Source organism: Borostomias antarcticus, assembly GCF_949987555.1.
Source record: "Borostomias antarcticus genome assembly, chromosome: 2".
In the NCBI taxonomy this organism is placed as follows: Eukaryota; Metazoa; Chordata; class Actinopteri; order Stomiiformes; family Stomiidae; genus Borostomias; species Borostomias antarcticus.
Genome location: NC_140235.1, coordinates 29,778,518 through 29,793,517, shown reverse-complemented (window position 1 = coordinate 29,793,517; position 15,000 = coordinate 29,778,518). Strand labels below are relative to the sequence as shown.

The 15,000-nt window shown below is 51.3% G+C and overlaps 1 protein-coding gene across 1 annotated transcript in view; it reads right to left on the bottom strand.

The window, feature by feature from the left end:
• The window catches only part of kiaa1217 (KIAA1217 ortholog), a gene marked incomplete at its 5' end in the record, with an annotated part of 56,294 nt that overhangs the window by 18,965 nt on the left and 22,329 nt on the right, over window positions 1–15,000 (bottom strand). Inside the window, 6 exon segments of the mRNA XM_084451384.1 lie at window positions 684–733; window positions 1,249–1,353; window positions 3,807–4,379; window positions 4,381–4,607; window positions 11,426–11,519; window positions 12,797–12,995. Of these exon segments, the coding sequence (XP_084307510.1) occupies window positions 684–733; window positions 1,249–1,353; window positions 3,807–4,379; window positions 4,381–4,607; window positions 11,426–11,519; window positions 12,797–12,995 (1,248 nt within the window).

The window sequence follows — 15,000 nt, the reverse complement described above, 5'->3', positions numbered from 1 at the left end:
AGCAGCTAAGCTCGCAAGTCATTCAGTTCAGAGATCACCTCAAGAAGGAAGGAAGCAAGGAAGTAAGGATGTGTCAGGTATCCAAACAGGGCCTATTGTCTACAGGGTTACGGAAAGGGAGTGTTTAAGGTTCATCAGATAGACTTATACAGTCCGTTTGACATGTCTGATGTGCTAGGTGATATACGCATGGCCTGTGAGAATAGAAAAAGGTTTTTTATTTTTTTTTAACGTGGCACAGTTGATCCTATCCAGCCTGGTGTGCGCGCTGGCGGCGTGCGCGCTGGCGGCGTGCGTGCTGGCGGCGTGCGTCGGCGGATGCCAGAGCCGCTCGCCGGAGGCATGATTAACACATCGTTTCCTTTCTGACCCTCTCCAGATTGCCTTACTTTCTATCGAACCCACATCTGCCTCAAGACGAGATGGAATCGCCGAATCATCCCGGCAGGCCCTAAAAAAAAACCTCTGCCGTGTTTTAAGTAACGCTTTAAGCTCCCTTGGCTTTGTTTGAGGTTTGTCCTCCCCCCTCAAACTCCCTTCGCCTGAAGAGCGAAGACGCCTGACTCGCTTTCCTTCTCTCCGGCGGTCCACACGTCCGACCCGCGTCGGTCAGGACGGCCTCAAACCGGACCTCAGGGAGGACAGCGCGGCGAGCAGCGCCGGAGAGCGACGGTGATACCTACCCGCGCTGTGAGCGCTGTGACTCGGGGAGGCCGTCTTCGTGGATCTCTCGCTGAGGAGAGAAAGAGAAAAAAAATTCAGTTGCTGTTTTTTTTTCCCTCAAAGTGGAGAAAAGTTGCCTTTGGATGTCAGTTAGTTTTCGGGGGAGGACATTTTAGTAGAACACAGTCAGACAAACAATGGTGGGAAAGAGACTGGCACGGGCAGGGTTAAAAATGGCGGCTGTTAGCGAGCTGTTTGTGCTTCTCACAAGTCCGGCGCATTCACTTTCATTCCAGTTTAACTATTTTGGTCAAGACCGTCGCTCGAAGCATCCAAGCAGACACAGTTAGCACCAGGTCTCCAAATAACAGGTTGAAATTCAGAGGTTATAATGCAGCCAGATAGACCAAATGAGACAGCAGCCTTTTTGTTTTAGGGGGTAAAATTGACCCGATTGGACCGTTCGGTTCACCCTCGCGGACGGATACGACCACATTTGAGCAACTTCAATCTACGGCCGTTTCCTTTCCCACTTTGTCTGAGCAGATGAGCTCTTTTCTGCGTCGCTCGCTCCTTCTCGCTTACCTGGGGGTCTCGTCGGCGCCACTAGAGCCCGGACTCTTTAAAAGTGCATGCTGAACAAGGCCAGTCAAGCTGGCAATCTGTTGCTCCATAGCCTTCATTCGCTGTCTGCGGGAAACATCAGAAAATCACGCTTTTAACACTGGGGCTCACTGGGAACTGCTAAAAGTGAACAGTAGTCAGGGGTGAAAGGCCCAACGTCATCAGCTGAATGTGACATAAAGCTCAGTCCTTTAAGGAGTGGACAATGTCTACATTTTGAGACTCGTTTGAGGACGTTGATTTTGATTGGTCTATAAGAAACGACGGATTTCATGAACAGGACTATAAAACTAATAGCTGGCTTATCCTAAGTGTTCCATGTTGCAAAACGGCTGCGTTAAAATACCCGACTTAGACAGCGAGACTTCCTACCGTCTGACGGCCTAATAACACCACTTAAATCTGTCTGCGGTGTGTTCGGTATCCTAAAGTAGCTTAACCGCTCCAGTCCCCTCAACCGAAAACAAACAAACGAGGACACAGAACAGGCTGAGCTGTGGACGACTACAGCGTCGTACGGTGGCGTATGCGCCCGACGCGGGGCCCGAATCTGCGACCCCTCAGAGGACAGCACTCAGGGGCAGCACTCCTCTGGGTTCCTGGCAAGTCGGAGTTCAGGCCCTCGTGTTCTGCGCTAAAACAGTGTGTGTGTGTGTGTGTGTGTGTGTGTGTGTGTGTGTGCGTGTGTGTGTAACGAGTGTCCAGCGATAAGGACACAAACGCATCAGTTCTCATATTACTCCTGCTACTCAGGGAGAGCTGAATAGAGCTGCTTCTATTCAAAAAGCCTCTTCTACTCAAATGGCTCTGGCGTTCACGTGTCATCGCTTATCTAATGGAGGAGGAGGAAGAGGAGGAGGCAGGACGAAGGCCCGGCTGAGGACAAGGGGAGCGGCTGGGACTCGGGACGCCGCGGAGACAATGTCAAGCACTGGTCCGAAAGATGAGAGGTGCGGGACTCTTAATCCTGTTAGCCTAATACTCACACACCCTACTGTCTGCTCCCAGGCAACAAAGGCCTGTACTGACTGAACACACTATGCTGTGTTGAGCATTTATGTTGTGGTATCTGTATACCATCCATACTGTCCACGGCTGTGTTTCCACACTGAACACTTGCAGGTAGAGAGTACATTGGAAGTGTACAAGCTAAACGAACTTGTTGCACTTGTCATTTTCAACGCCTTTAACACTTCCCCAGTAAAATTCCTCTCCTCGCTTTCCCAGAATGCCACAGGCCGGTTCGGTCGCTGTGTTTGTACAGTAGCACCACGCAGGTGGTCCAGCGAGATCGGCTCTAGCGATTACATTGTCCCAGAAGCGCCGGGGCCTACCTTATCCCACCTCCTCAATATTTTCTTTGGTTTTCTGCACCCACACGTAGCCCCACCCCCCACCCCCCTTCCCCTTCTGAAGGTATTCCAGTAAAAACCGTGTGTGATTGGCCGATCGGAGAACATCCCTTTACGGCCAGACTTCCTGTGTTTGTGCGCCCTGTCTTTCAGTCGTATACAGAAGCGTCCGAGCGGAAACCGCCGTGAAACCAGCGCCTTGGAATCTGCAGGACGAGCGTTGTCACGACAACAAAGCAGCGACGTAGAGTAACACAATAACACACAGTCCGGGGTCGAGGGGCGCTGAGGCGCTATCCGGTTACAGTGCCGGGAAGTACAGGGGGCGGCTGTAGCTCAGTTGGTAGAGTGGGTCGTTCAATAATCGAAGGGTCAGCGGTTCGAATCCCAGCTCTGACTGTCCACATGTCGAAGTGTCCTTGAGCAAGACACCTAACCCCAAATTGCTCCCAATGAGCAGGTTAGCACCTTGCATGGCAGCTGCCGCCATTGGTGTGTGAATGTGTGTGTGAATGGGTGAATGAGAGACCATTGTAAAGCGCTTTGAGTGCAGCTAAGGTGGAAAAGCGCTATATAAGTGCAGTCCATTTACCATTTAGTTTATACTATCAGCCCGTCTGACTACAATAATAATCCACGCCGTCCGCCCGTGAGGTTTTACTGAGGACTACGTATCAGCTGGTCACAGAAAACACAGCTGGACACACACAACCAACCAAACTGGTCCAGAGGGAAGAGACAATGGGCTGGATTGTCCAGTCTTATCCACTGGGCTAAATGTGAAGGGCATGACCCTGACGACGAAGAGAGAGAGAAAGAGGGAGAGAGAGAGGGAGAGAGAGAGGGAGAGAGAGAGAGAGAGAGAGAGAGGGAGAGAGACAGAGAGAGGGAGAGAGAGAGGGAGAGAGAGAGAGAGAGAGAGAGAGAGAGAGAAAGATAGAGAGAGAGACTGGCCAAGTCTCTGTCCTAGGGGTGATGATGATGAACGATGCTGATGATGATGAGGAAGATTCTAAGCTGGGGGGTTACGACACATCAGCCCGACCACGATACTGTTTGAGTGCGCGGTCACAGGAGTGCGAAGTTAGTACATGCTCCATGCTCCACGTATCCATGAGCTAAGCCCCGCCCCTCTGTCCCCACCTCGGGTCCCCGGGAGAGGCTTACCGTGTCTGGGGGTCGCCGGCGGGGGGGGCGGGCCCGCCGTGACCCTGGAGGTCGGCGGGCGCCGCCGGCGACCCCACGCCGCTCCTCGACTTGGCCGCCGCCTCCTCCTTCCTGAAGGACTGGCGCACGGGCGAGGCGCGATCCATGTGCATGGCGTGGGCGGGCGGGCCGCCGTGCACCTCGATCAAGCGCACCTCCGACATCCTGTGCGGCGAGGGGGGCGGGGTCTTGGAGCCCAGCGTGGGCAGCTGGCTGTTACGGGACTTCTGGCGGTAGAGGGAGGGGTGCTCCATGGACTCGGGTCCGCCGTAGGGGCCGGCCGATCGGGCCGGGGCCCGGTGGTACCCCCCCGGACCGTGCTCCGGCCCCTCCCCGGGCGAGGGGTGCCCCCCGTGGGCGGCGGCCAGGCCCATCCTCCCGCCCTCGTGGAGCAGGTAGGGGTCGCCGTAGAGGCCCTCGTTACCCCGGGTCAGACTGTGACTCTTCCCCCCCCCCAGGTCCTCGTCCGGCTTGACGTCCCGCCTCTCCAGGATGGCGCTGGGGCAGGGCGACGCCGAGCGCGCGGTGGGGGGGGGCGGCGGCGCCCGCAGCGGCGGCGTTGGGGGGCAGGCGCTCCCGGGGCACGGTGGCGCTGCCCGGCAGGGGACCCTGGCGAGGGCCGAAGGGGATCCGGGAGGGAGAGGGGGGCAGGGAGTGGGGGGTGGGGGGAGACATGGAGCCCTGCATGGGGTGGGGGGCCGGGGGGCCGAGGGGAGGCGGGCGCAGGGGGTGCGGACCCGAGTACATCATCTCTCTGTGCATCTGGAAGACAGAACGGAGGGAGGTTATAAGTCAGTCTCACACACACACACGCACACACACGCGCAGACAACCTCAGTACTGGTCCGAGCTGTTTTACCGAGCCGGTCAACCACGCCGTGTGTAGCTCTGTGTGTCTAAGGGCTTTGACTCCTCTGTTAGTTTTGTGTGTATATCCTGTCTTTCTGGCCCCACAGTCGCACCGGAAAAACAAAAACATTCCTCTCCCCCCGCCCGGACGCCGGTTCCTCAGACACATTAGTAGCGAGAAGATTGCCCCGTCAGCAAACTCTCACCCAGCGCGAAAATAGTTGCTACACACTTTTATTTTTCAGAACAAGGATATCGTTTCATATTGATATAACCCCGGTATTCTACACACGAAAACTTGATAAACCTCCGGGCTTCGAAAATAAACACTGTACAAGAAAACAAGATCTCCGTCTCGGATAACCGGCGCACTCATAGATCTTTTTAAAAATCTGCGTGATTCACATCCAGTGTTCCTGCAAGGTTTATACAGGCTCTCAAGCTCAACTCTTGGAGACTCTTGGAGGCGCTGGCTTTCCAAACAGTCTCACATGTGAAAGCACTAAGCGAGAAGGATTCCAGCTATGTTGCCTGCAGGCAGGAAAGTAGGCTAGTTAATTTACAACAGGTTTCGTCTGGCACTAGGCCTTTCTTTCCCCCACCCCCCCCTTTTTTCATTTATTTTTTTAAACAGGCTTTTAAACAGGCGGATGGAACGGGCAGCTGTTGCCCGGTCCCGACCACCCATTGAGGACCCGTGAGTACCTGTTAGTTAGTTAAGAAACAAACTTGGTTCAGCTAGAGACGCTGTTATGGGTTAAAGGAGGTCTTGTGAAAGGGAGGTGGGTCGCTGGTTCCGCCTGCAAGTTATACATTAAATCAGACTGATCTGATGTTTACATACAGAGTTGTGTCGCGTGTGTACATTATCTATTCTCCACTCAAGTTTCTTTTCCATATACTCTCACAAGACCTTGTTGCTGCCTTGGAGAGCTTCATGGTACTATCTTTCTTACGAAAGCTCAATGGGCTGGGGCGCTTACCATGTAAAGGGTAGTCCTTTCTGCAGCGGCGTGTGTTCGAATCCGGCCCACGCCCTTTGCTGCATGTCTTCCCCCCTCTCTCTCTCCCACCTTTCCTGTCTGTCACCTACACTGTCCTAATAAAGCAGAAATGCCTTAACAAATATCTTTGAAAAAAGGAAATAGAATCAGAATAAGGGCTAAGCCGGGTTCATGCTGGTCTAGTATTAAGAAGTACCACACAACTATTAAGAGGTAGGAAAGATAAGTGTGAAATATGTTGTCTGGTTGAAGGAGACTCATAGACTTCGCATGCAGCCTTGAATACAACCCATCCTCCTTCCTCCGTGCCTCCGACACAAATGCGTCATTGTCCCACCGGGGCGTGAGTCAGAGGTTGCACCTGTACGAAAGGTGAGCATGTCACACAGTTCGAAATAGGACAAGCGAGAGACTCTCATTTGCGTTTTGCTCTGAGGAGAAAATGTGTTGTGCATGAAATATGTTTCGATAGAGTTTCATTAAGGCTGCTAATGTTCTCAATGTGTCCTATAATATAGTCTCCCTAATCACACTTGATACACTTTTTACTGAAAAGTTCTAACTCCGAATAATGAGGTAGGTGTGACAGCCTGTGTGTGTAGCGTGTGTGTGTGTGTGGGTGTGTGTGTATGTGTGTGTGTGTGTCAAGGTGAAAACCAAACGTAACAAAGGCAGTACAGTACAAGCCCGTATCAGGGAACAAAGAAGTGGGCTGGACCGGACCCGCTGTGAACAAAAGGAAACTTGATATCTTGGCCGTGAGTGAAAACACGCCGTCCACAAACATGCCAGGGAGACGAGTCAGGCCAGAATGACTGTGTTCACTCTAAGACAATAGAACGGCGTGAATGTAGAGACCAAAAGAAAGACCCGCGGTACCAAGTGTAAATACATAATCCTCATACAGTACTTCCTCTGAGGGGAACGGTCTTTGTTTTTCACACAGGAGACGCACAAGAAGGCATGGCTGTTTAGTTCTGCAGCTGAGCCCTCAGGATTGATCGTAGTCCACCCCGCTGTTCCCCTCAGACCTAAATACAGAGCGCCGCTGGGGGGGTAAAATGGCCGTCGATCGCAAACAGATGTTACCTGGTGACGTTCGCTTCATATCTCTGCCGCGGGACCTAGCGTAGCTCTAGTTCCTTCTCCGATAACATGGCCTTAAAAGGCAGAGGTCTGGACGCGGGCTGCGGAGAGACGTATAAAACATCTCCAAACAAATAAATAAATAAGTCCTCAGATGTGAGGTGAATGGGCGCTGAGGCGGGAACATTTGGTTTTGATTTGGCCCACGCGGGCTTTTTAAAGACTCTCTCTTTTCCTCCCTGTTCTCGGCAGGTTGTCATTAGCAGGGCGGCGTTTCGGGGAGGAACTTATGAACTCCGCTCGCTCTCGCGCCGCCCCCTTACGAGTAGCGGAGAAGACTGTTGCAAGTCCTCCAGTGAGCCAGAACGATATCTGCAGGGCTAGGCTAACGCTTTTTTTTGGTGCAAAACGTAGCCTACCCAGCTGCAGATTCGGAGAAGATCCGTGACGTAACGCCGCAAACGCACGTGTAGTTTGCTTTCAAATGAAAGTGAAATAAAAATCGGCGTTGCTTCATTTCTTTGTTTCCCTGGCACAAAAGGGGAATAAAAATATAATAAACATCGGCCATCAGCCGGATTGTTATTTTAAACATCGGCCCAGAATTTTGCAATCGGTGCATTCCTACTAAACGCCTGGCTAAATGGCGAGCTGAAAGGCGAAGGAGTCTTTTGGGCGTGCGGGAGAGGTAGGGTGAGGGACAGCAGCTCCCGTATGTGAGGCTGGAAGAAGCTCCGATGCTGCCTCCGCCGACAGTCAGGTGCATTCGCCTCAACGGGGTAAAAGTCGTCACCGTCGATAGCCGTTCAATCAGCCCTCAGTCGTGAGAAAAGAGAAAATAACACTTCATACAAGCGGATTAGCCTGAAAGGAACAAACGGCAAAACGGTGAGAGATTAGAGCGAGTTGAAGCTCTGTGTACAAAACATCAACCCCAGCCAACATCTTGCTGATGTGTGTACACAACATGACTTCAGAGAGGCTCGACTGGGACTGCCTCTATTGACGATATGGACTTCTGTGAACACGTTGACGCATGCAGGTAATAAGTTTGACAGGGTCGGTGAGCTCGCTCTTTACCCCATAGCTGAGAATACCAACTAGGCTAATGAAAAGTAATTGAGCCCCATTAATACACTTATCCACACAAAGTTCTTCCCAGTAATATCTTGACAGGATATCCCCCAAAAAAGCAGTGAGAACGATTAGAACAGTTTCTCGCCGAGCTAATTGTTATTAGCCTGTAAGCGCTATCAAGCTAGCCAGGTGGACCAGAGTGGCGGGGTCACCTCTGAGAATCGCTTCAAGACAGAGGGATACAGAGTAGCCCAACAGAGACAGCAGTGCTAACCCCCCCCGCCCCCCTCCAAAAAAAACCCACTGTGTTTGAACAGGTGCGTACTTCATTTGATTATTGTATTTACCCATGCGCCAAGAAAGCCAGCGTTCTGGTTGCACAATTAAGAAGGCATCAGAAAGGCCCCTTTGTCTCACTGAGAGTCCATTCTCCAAGGAAAACCACATCTGCCGACTGAGCTTAACATCTGTCAAGAATAAAGCTACAGTCTACTTCGCATGCACGCGCATGCGCGCGTGTGTGTGTGTGCACGTGCGTGTGCACGTCTGTGCAGCATGCATGTGTGCAAAGGCTCGGTCCTCATAACAGTCCAGTTGCAAAAACACCAGCATTGGTTCCTACCGTTCCGCAGTCATCATATTTCATATTGAAACATTGTTCCCGATCAATGTTGTACATGTGATTTATTCGACGAATTCAAGCAAAGAAACTCTTTGCAGACCAAGTATCAAAGCACTGACTACACGCGCCTGTGTAGCATTTCCTCATTAGAAGCGCCTAGACTTCCATGACTGCTTTGTTATGGCAGGAGGGGAACAGTTGGTCATGTGACCAACAGGGCCACACATGACCCCTTACAGGAGGCTGATTGGCTGCCACTGTGTTTGAGATGAAAGTCCAGAGTCCAGAGACAGTCTACGATACGATCTCTACCCAGCGTCACCATGGAACCGGCGTCTGACTCAACGAAGACAGACAGAGAGAGGGAGAGGGCGGTACTGGACATGTGGGCTTTTAGAGGACGATGGCTTTTTCCCATTCATGTGTATTTCTCCTCTTCTGAGACACACTCTCAGGCCGGCTCTAGGATGTGTGTGTGAGACACACTCTCAGGCCGGCTCTAGGATGTGTGTGTGAGACAAACTCTCAGGCCGGCTCTAGGATGTGTGTGTGAGACACACTCTCAGGCCGGCTCTAGGATGTGTGTGTGAGACACACTCTCAGGCCGGCTCTAGGATGGGTGTGTGAGACCGCTCCCAGTCTGGCTCTCTAACCTGGGAGAGAGATACATAATGGGAAGGCCTTACGAAGGCACGGAGATGATTAATTCCTTCATCTCTCTCTTTTTCACACGCAGGCTAACGCACTCTGTCTCTGTCTATCGTGTGTTGCAGGCCACAGCTAGCGGAGATGTTCAGGTTAATCTGGTGACAATGCGTCTGGGTCAAAGGTCGCGGGCTGGTGGTGTAATCATGCTCATCAGACGGTCCGCACTCCAACTGGGTTACGGAGTAGTCGCCTGGGTTACGGAGCGGTCGCGTAAACAATTCCTGTTCCAAGTAATCAACTTTGGTACACACAGATCGTATTTACTTTAAACATGCTGGTCCACCTTAAGTAGTTCACTTCGGTGCAAGCGGGTAGCATTGCCTACAAAACCTGCAGGTCCACCTTAAGGAATCTGCCTTAGCCCATAAAGGGTCCTATTGCCTTAAAACCAGTCTGTCCCCCTTAAGAAATCCACCTTGGTGGTCCCGCATAACAAGCTACGGTTAAAGTCGTGAATGAATGTGAAATGGATGTGTGAGATCATCTAACTTCCGTAGTTTGACGTATTTCCGACAGATTCGATAGAAGGATAGCGTTGATTGACGGGTGGATGTCGTGAAATTATTGGCCTTAAATCTAAGGTACCTGTTGTCATCATTGCACGTGACCTACCGTTTTCCAGGAAGTAAGAAATTATATACTTTGATATAAGATTACAACAAAAGTAGAATTTTGTAATCTTTTTGGCATACATCGTTGAATAGGTGAACACTATGACCAATTATGTGAACCAAAATGGGACAGAATGCTTTTTTCATTTCAGTGCGACTTTAAGACTTAACCGTAGAGAATGGATGGGAAAAAAGTTTTTTTCTTTGAAACGTTCACTTGCAACTGTTGCGGTTCCAATTTGGAACCTTAGATACGGCTGCTCATTCTTCCAGGACCGCCCCTCTTTTTTGTTCTTCCGCTCCCCCTTGACTTGCCCTTCGTCCTGCCCGCTCTTGGGACCCCTATCAGTCCACCGACACTTTCATCTTTTAAGCTTCTAGAAGCTGGTCAACCCCCCCTCCCGAGCCCCACTGAGCTCACCCTGGACGCCGTGTCCGTGGGCAGGGCGCCAGGCTGATTGGAGGAAAGGGCTTCGGTCGTACTTGCGAGTATAAAGATAAAAGAAATAGTCAAAGAAAACAGGAATGAAGAGATAATACTCCACGTGCTGTCTAGAGGAGGGGTCAGGAGGAGGAGGGGTCTACGGATGGATGGAGCTTCAACAAGGATTAGAGAGAGAGAGGGAGAGAGAGAGAGAGAGGGAGATAGAGAGAGAGAGGGAGATATGAGAGAGAAAGAGGGAGGGGGAAAGAGATAGAGAGAGTGAGATAGAGAGAGAGGGAGATAGACAGAGAGAGAGGGAGATAGAGAGAGAGAGGGAGATAGATAGAGAGAGAGGGAGATAGAGAGAGAGAGGATTTGAGGAGGAACACACAAGGAATGAGGTGTTGGGGAGCTTTAGTTCTGTTACATCAGCTGGAAACAAACATGATAGGATGTGTGTAAGTGTGTGTGTGTGTGTAAGTGTGTGTGTGTGTGTGTGTGTGTGTGTGTGTGTTCTATGTGTGTGTGTTGTATGTGTGTGTGTGTTGTACAGCATGTGTGTATGTGTGTGTGTGTGTGTGTGTTGTATGTGTTGTATGTGTGTGTGTGGTGTATGTGTGTGTGTGCGTGGGTTGGAGATGAACGGACAAGGGAAAAGTCCCACGAATGTTTCCTTCCCTTTGGGCAAAGATGCAATGAAGCGCACACACACACACACACACACACACACACACACACAATTGGACAAGAGGAGGAGGAGAGGGAGGGAGGCCGGACTCCACTAGCCACTAACTGTGCTGTTTGCATGCATATATCCAGTGTGATCCGGCAGGTCTGGGCCCGGTTCTGTGCTGTAGCCGTTGCTGTGACAAGCTGGCACCGTGCCAGTCACCATGACCGACCGCCATAAACCAGTTACCTTTACACTCAGACACAGCAGGCGACGTCCTGAGAACCACACTCTCCCCACAGCGTGAATATACAACTATACTGTGTGTGTGTGTATAAATAACCATATATCACACAGAAAACGTCCAAACCAACTAATATGCTGTATAAAGTATAGTTACGATCAACCTGAGGGTGATTTTTCCTTCTGAAAGCCTCCTCATGAAAAACCAGTAGGCCCTATCTCAGACCAGGGCCTCGCCTGGCTCTGCGTCCCTGCTAAGCTGCGCCTGGGCTGGGTCGCTACTCACCCTGGCGTCCCCGTTGGTGGGCCTCGGGCCGTGGCTGAAGGCTTGGGCTGGGTCCTTGTGGTAGACCTTGAGGCAGGAGTGGTCCGTGATGTTCCTGTGAGGGGAGAAGTCCACAGGTAAACCGCCGGCCCAGATATCGCCGTCGGAGCACGGCCGGTCCCGTCTGGCTCGGGGCCCCCGGTGCCGGGCCAGGGGTCCGTACGCTGCCACGGCCCCGTCCAACACACACAGCTGTCTGCGGTACTGAGACATGGCGTCGGGGTCTCAACAAACGTGATCAGGAAATAAAGAAAATAGAAAGTAAGAAAAACAAAGCTCTTTGCAGGAGAAATGTGTCCCAGTCGTGTTATGGTGCCGTTCTGTTCTTAGATCTGAGGCGTGTTGTTTTCACAGCGCTGCTCCAGCCACAGAAACACCGTGTGACGGCTTTTATAACCCTGATAAAACAGATGAGTAAGTGGCAAAGTACACATCGCCGCTCGGCACGGACGCCAAAAGAGAGAGAGCCAAGACAGTAGTTGATCAGTCTGGGAGAGGCCAGGGTGGACATTATCTAAAGTATGGCTGGACCTGACCAATATATGACCTCATCTGTTATCTTCAATTGTGTACAGTACCTAGAGCTGTGTGTGTACGAGTGTTTGCTTGTCTGTGTGTGTGTGTATGTGTGTGTGTGTGTGTGTGTATGGCACGTCGTGTGCATTTCCATGCGCTCACTTCTCACTTTGGTCATAAGGGTGTGTCGAAACACACACACACACACACGCTCTCTCACACACGCACACACACCAACACACGCACAAATCTGAAAAGACTGAAAATCTCTCCGGCGGAACAATTTAAAAGCTGTGGGAGTTTGTTTACATTTAAAAGTCACCTTCTATGTCAAATCGATGACATGTGGTAGAAACAAGACTATTGATGTGAGTTCCTCTGAAACCTTTCTTCTTTCCAGCTGTGTGGGGTAACAAAGTAAAAAAAAAACGCCCCCCGTCAAAGTGTTCCACGTCATAAGAAGGACCGACAGGATGGACCATGATTCTGTTGTGTTTGTTTGTTCTGGTGCTGCTTCTGAGACCTCCACTGCCACCGGCATCCATATCCTCAACCCTTTCATCTGCTGTGCACAGAAGCTAGTTCAGGGTGGAGGAACGTGGATGTGCCGGCTGCCTCCCGGGTCACTTCCTGTGCCGTGAAAGCTTAGACAGGAAGTAGCTAAGGAGGGGGAAGTAGGAAGGTTGCTGGGTAGCATAGAGGACCTTAGGTGGATAAAGCACCGTCGAGAACCCTGCTCCCGGCAAGAACGCATGGGCTAAAATACTGTACACACACACGCACGCACACACACACACACACACGCTGCGGTCTCACCTGACGTCAGTCAGCTCATAGTACATGTTCCTCATGTCGTCCTTGACGTAGACGGCCATGCTCGGGGACTCCAGCATCTTCATGGTGAGCTGCTGGGGGAACGCGCTGACGAACAGCGCCCGGACCGTGTCGGCGCTGGTGATCTCGTTGGGCATTCGGATCTGCTTGGTCTCGTCCCCGTACTGCAGGTAGAGGACGCCTACGAGGGAAGGAGAGGAAGGGGTTAACGGTCCGGAGGGGGGCGATGGCGCGGTACTAGAGAACGGCGACAGAGGTACACAAACGCACACGTTAGCTTTTTGTGATTTATAAGTTGCAATGGGTACTGGAGATAGATGGGAGTCTATTATGGTGATAGATGGGAGTGGCGTGCGAGTTGGGGGAGACGGGGAGGGGGGGTGGGGGGGGCAAAAGGACTATTTATACTCGCGGACGATTTGTCGGCAGGGAGGGGGGCCTTTGGTCTTAAATTCGGGACCTTTGGTCGTGAGGGGGGGCGTGTTCGTTCGATCCACCCAAACCCCCCCCTGGCTACGGGCCTGGTGTGTGTGAGCGTGTGTGTGTGTGAGCAGTTTGCAGATCAAACGTGGTCCATGAAAGGGCGGTAGGGATGGATGTGTGTTCGGGGTGGAACCGTGGAACCGTGGAACCTCACATCAAAGAGACCAGACGCAAGCCTCAGAACTGGATGGGTGAGGCTACTAAACTGTCCTCCACCGAAACAGATGTCTCCCGACTCCAAATACACTAACGCACACGCGCGCGCACATTCACACACGCACATTCGTACGTGCACGCGCACATGCGCGGACGCTGGCACGGACGCCAGAGTGGAGCCTGCAAACACTTTTTTTTCCTTTCATCACATCATCAGCTTCTAATTCTCTCGTCACACGACCATAACAAACACGCAGAAAAGCAAGTCCTTCTTCACGGAAATAATGAGGGAATTTAGAGGATCTTCCAAAGATGTGCCAACACGTTTAAGCACCAACAATATCAAACGGGTATTGTAGAGTTATTGATGTCGCTCATTTAAAAACATTCTTTTTTTCCCCCCCGTTGCAGAGATAGTTTGGCTTTGCTTGGTGTTGCTCCAGAAACTCACTGGGCCGGTAAAAGCCACCAGATGTGGGTGTAATATTAGACAAGATTCAACACGCTCCTTCCAACAAAACGCTGGAGTGAGAATCCGGGAAATAGAAACTGCTGAGTCGCTCGATAGTGCGCACACAAACACACACACATGCGCACGCGCACACGCACACACACACACTCTATCTGGGTGTTCTTTGTAATACCTTCACAAAGTAGTTTCGTTTGAACAAATGTTGTTCCTGCCCTGGTGTGCTGTGTTATGCTAACAGCTAGCCGCTAAGAGACTAGCTTTTCATCCCGGTGGTAAATTAAAGATTATACCGCTATCAGACGACCACCATATCACATTCTTCATACGCTCTAGCATTCCTCGAAACCAACTGTATGAGCACGGGAGACTTTGGAGAGCTCAGTTCTAGCATGGCGTCAAGTTGCAGCGTGTATGTGGGCACTTATTGTCTGGTTTCCCTCCAAATCACAACCAAATGGTCGTTGTACTGCACAGCAAATGGGCAGGGTAAACCAGACCAGACTTTCTCTGGGTTTTCCCAGACTTTTCAACACTATAAGAAGACACACTCCAAGAAAAAGGCCTACGGGAAAACAGCACTCTCCCCTAATAGCATGTCAAATGTGCATGCGATACAGGACTATCCCCTAATAGCATGTCAAATGTGCATAAATCTAGGCTGTAAATATCTAAAGTCTAAAAGGCTACCTGTAAAACCTACTGTACCTACTGTACACGGTATGCTGAAACAGGAAGTAAAGAGACTTACTGAATGGATTTAAAGGGATTCCTTGATCCTGCTGTAGCTGCCTGTGAGACAGGAGGGCATGCTCTGGTTGAGGGAAGAGCAACTGCCCCGGGTAAGTGGAAGAGCCAGATGTCTCTGAGGGCCGAACCGTGTGTGTGTGTGTGTGTGTGTGTGTGTGTGTGTGTGTGGGAGGGTCCCTAAAGGAACTCTGGGTAATGTGCCTCTTGCTTATCCTCCCTTTTCATTACCCTCCTGCTGTCATAACCCTTTCTCCAGACGTGTGTGTGTGTGTGTGCGTGTGTGTGTGTGAACATGTGTGTGGTTGCATGAATGTGTGTGTGTGTGTGT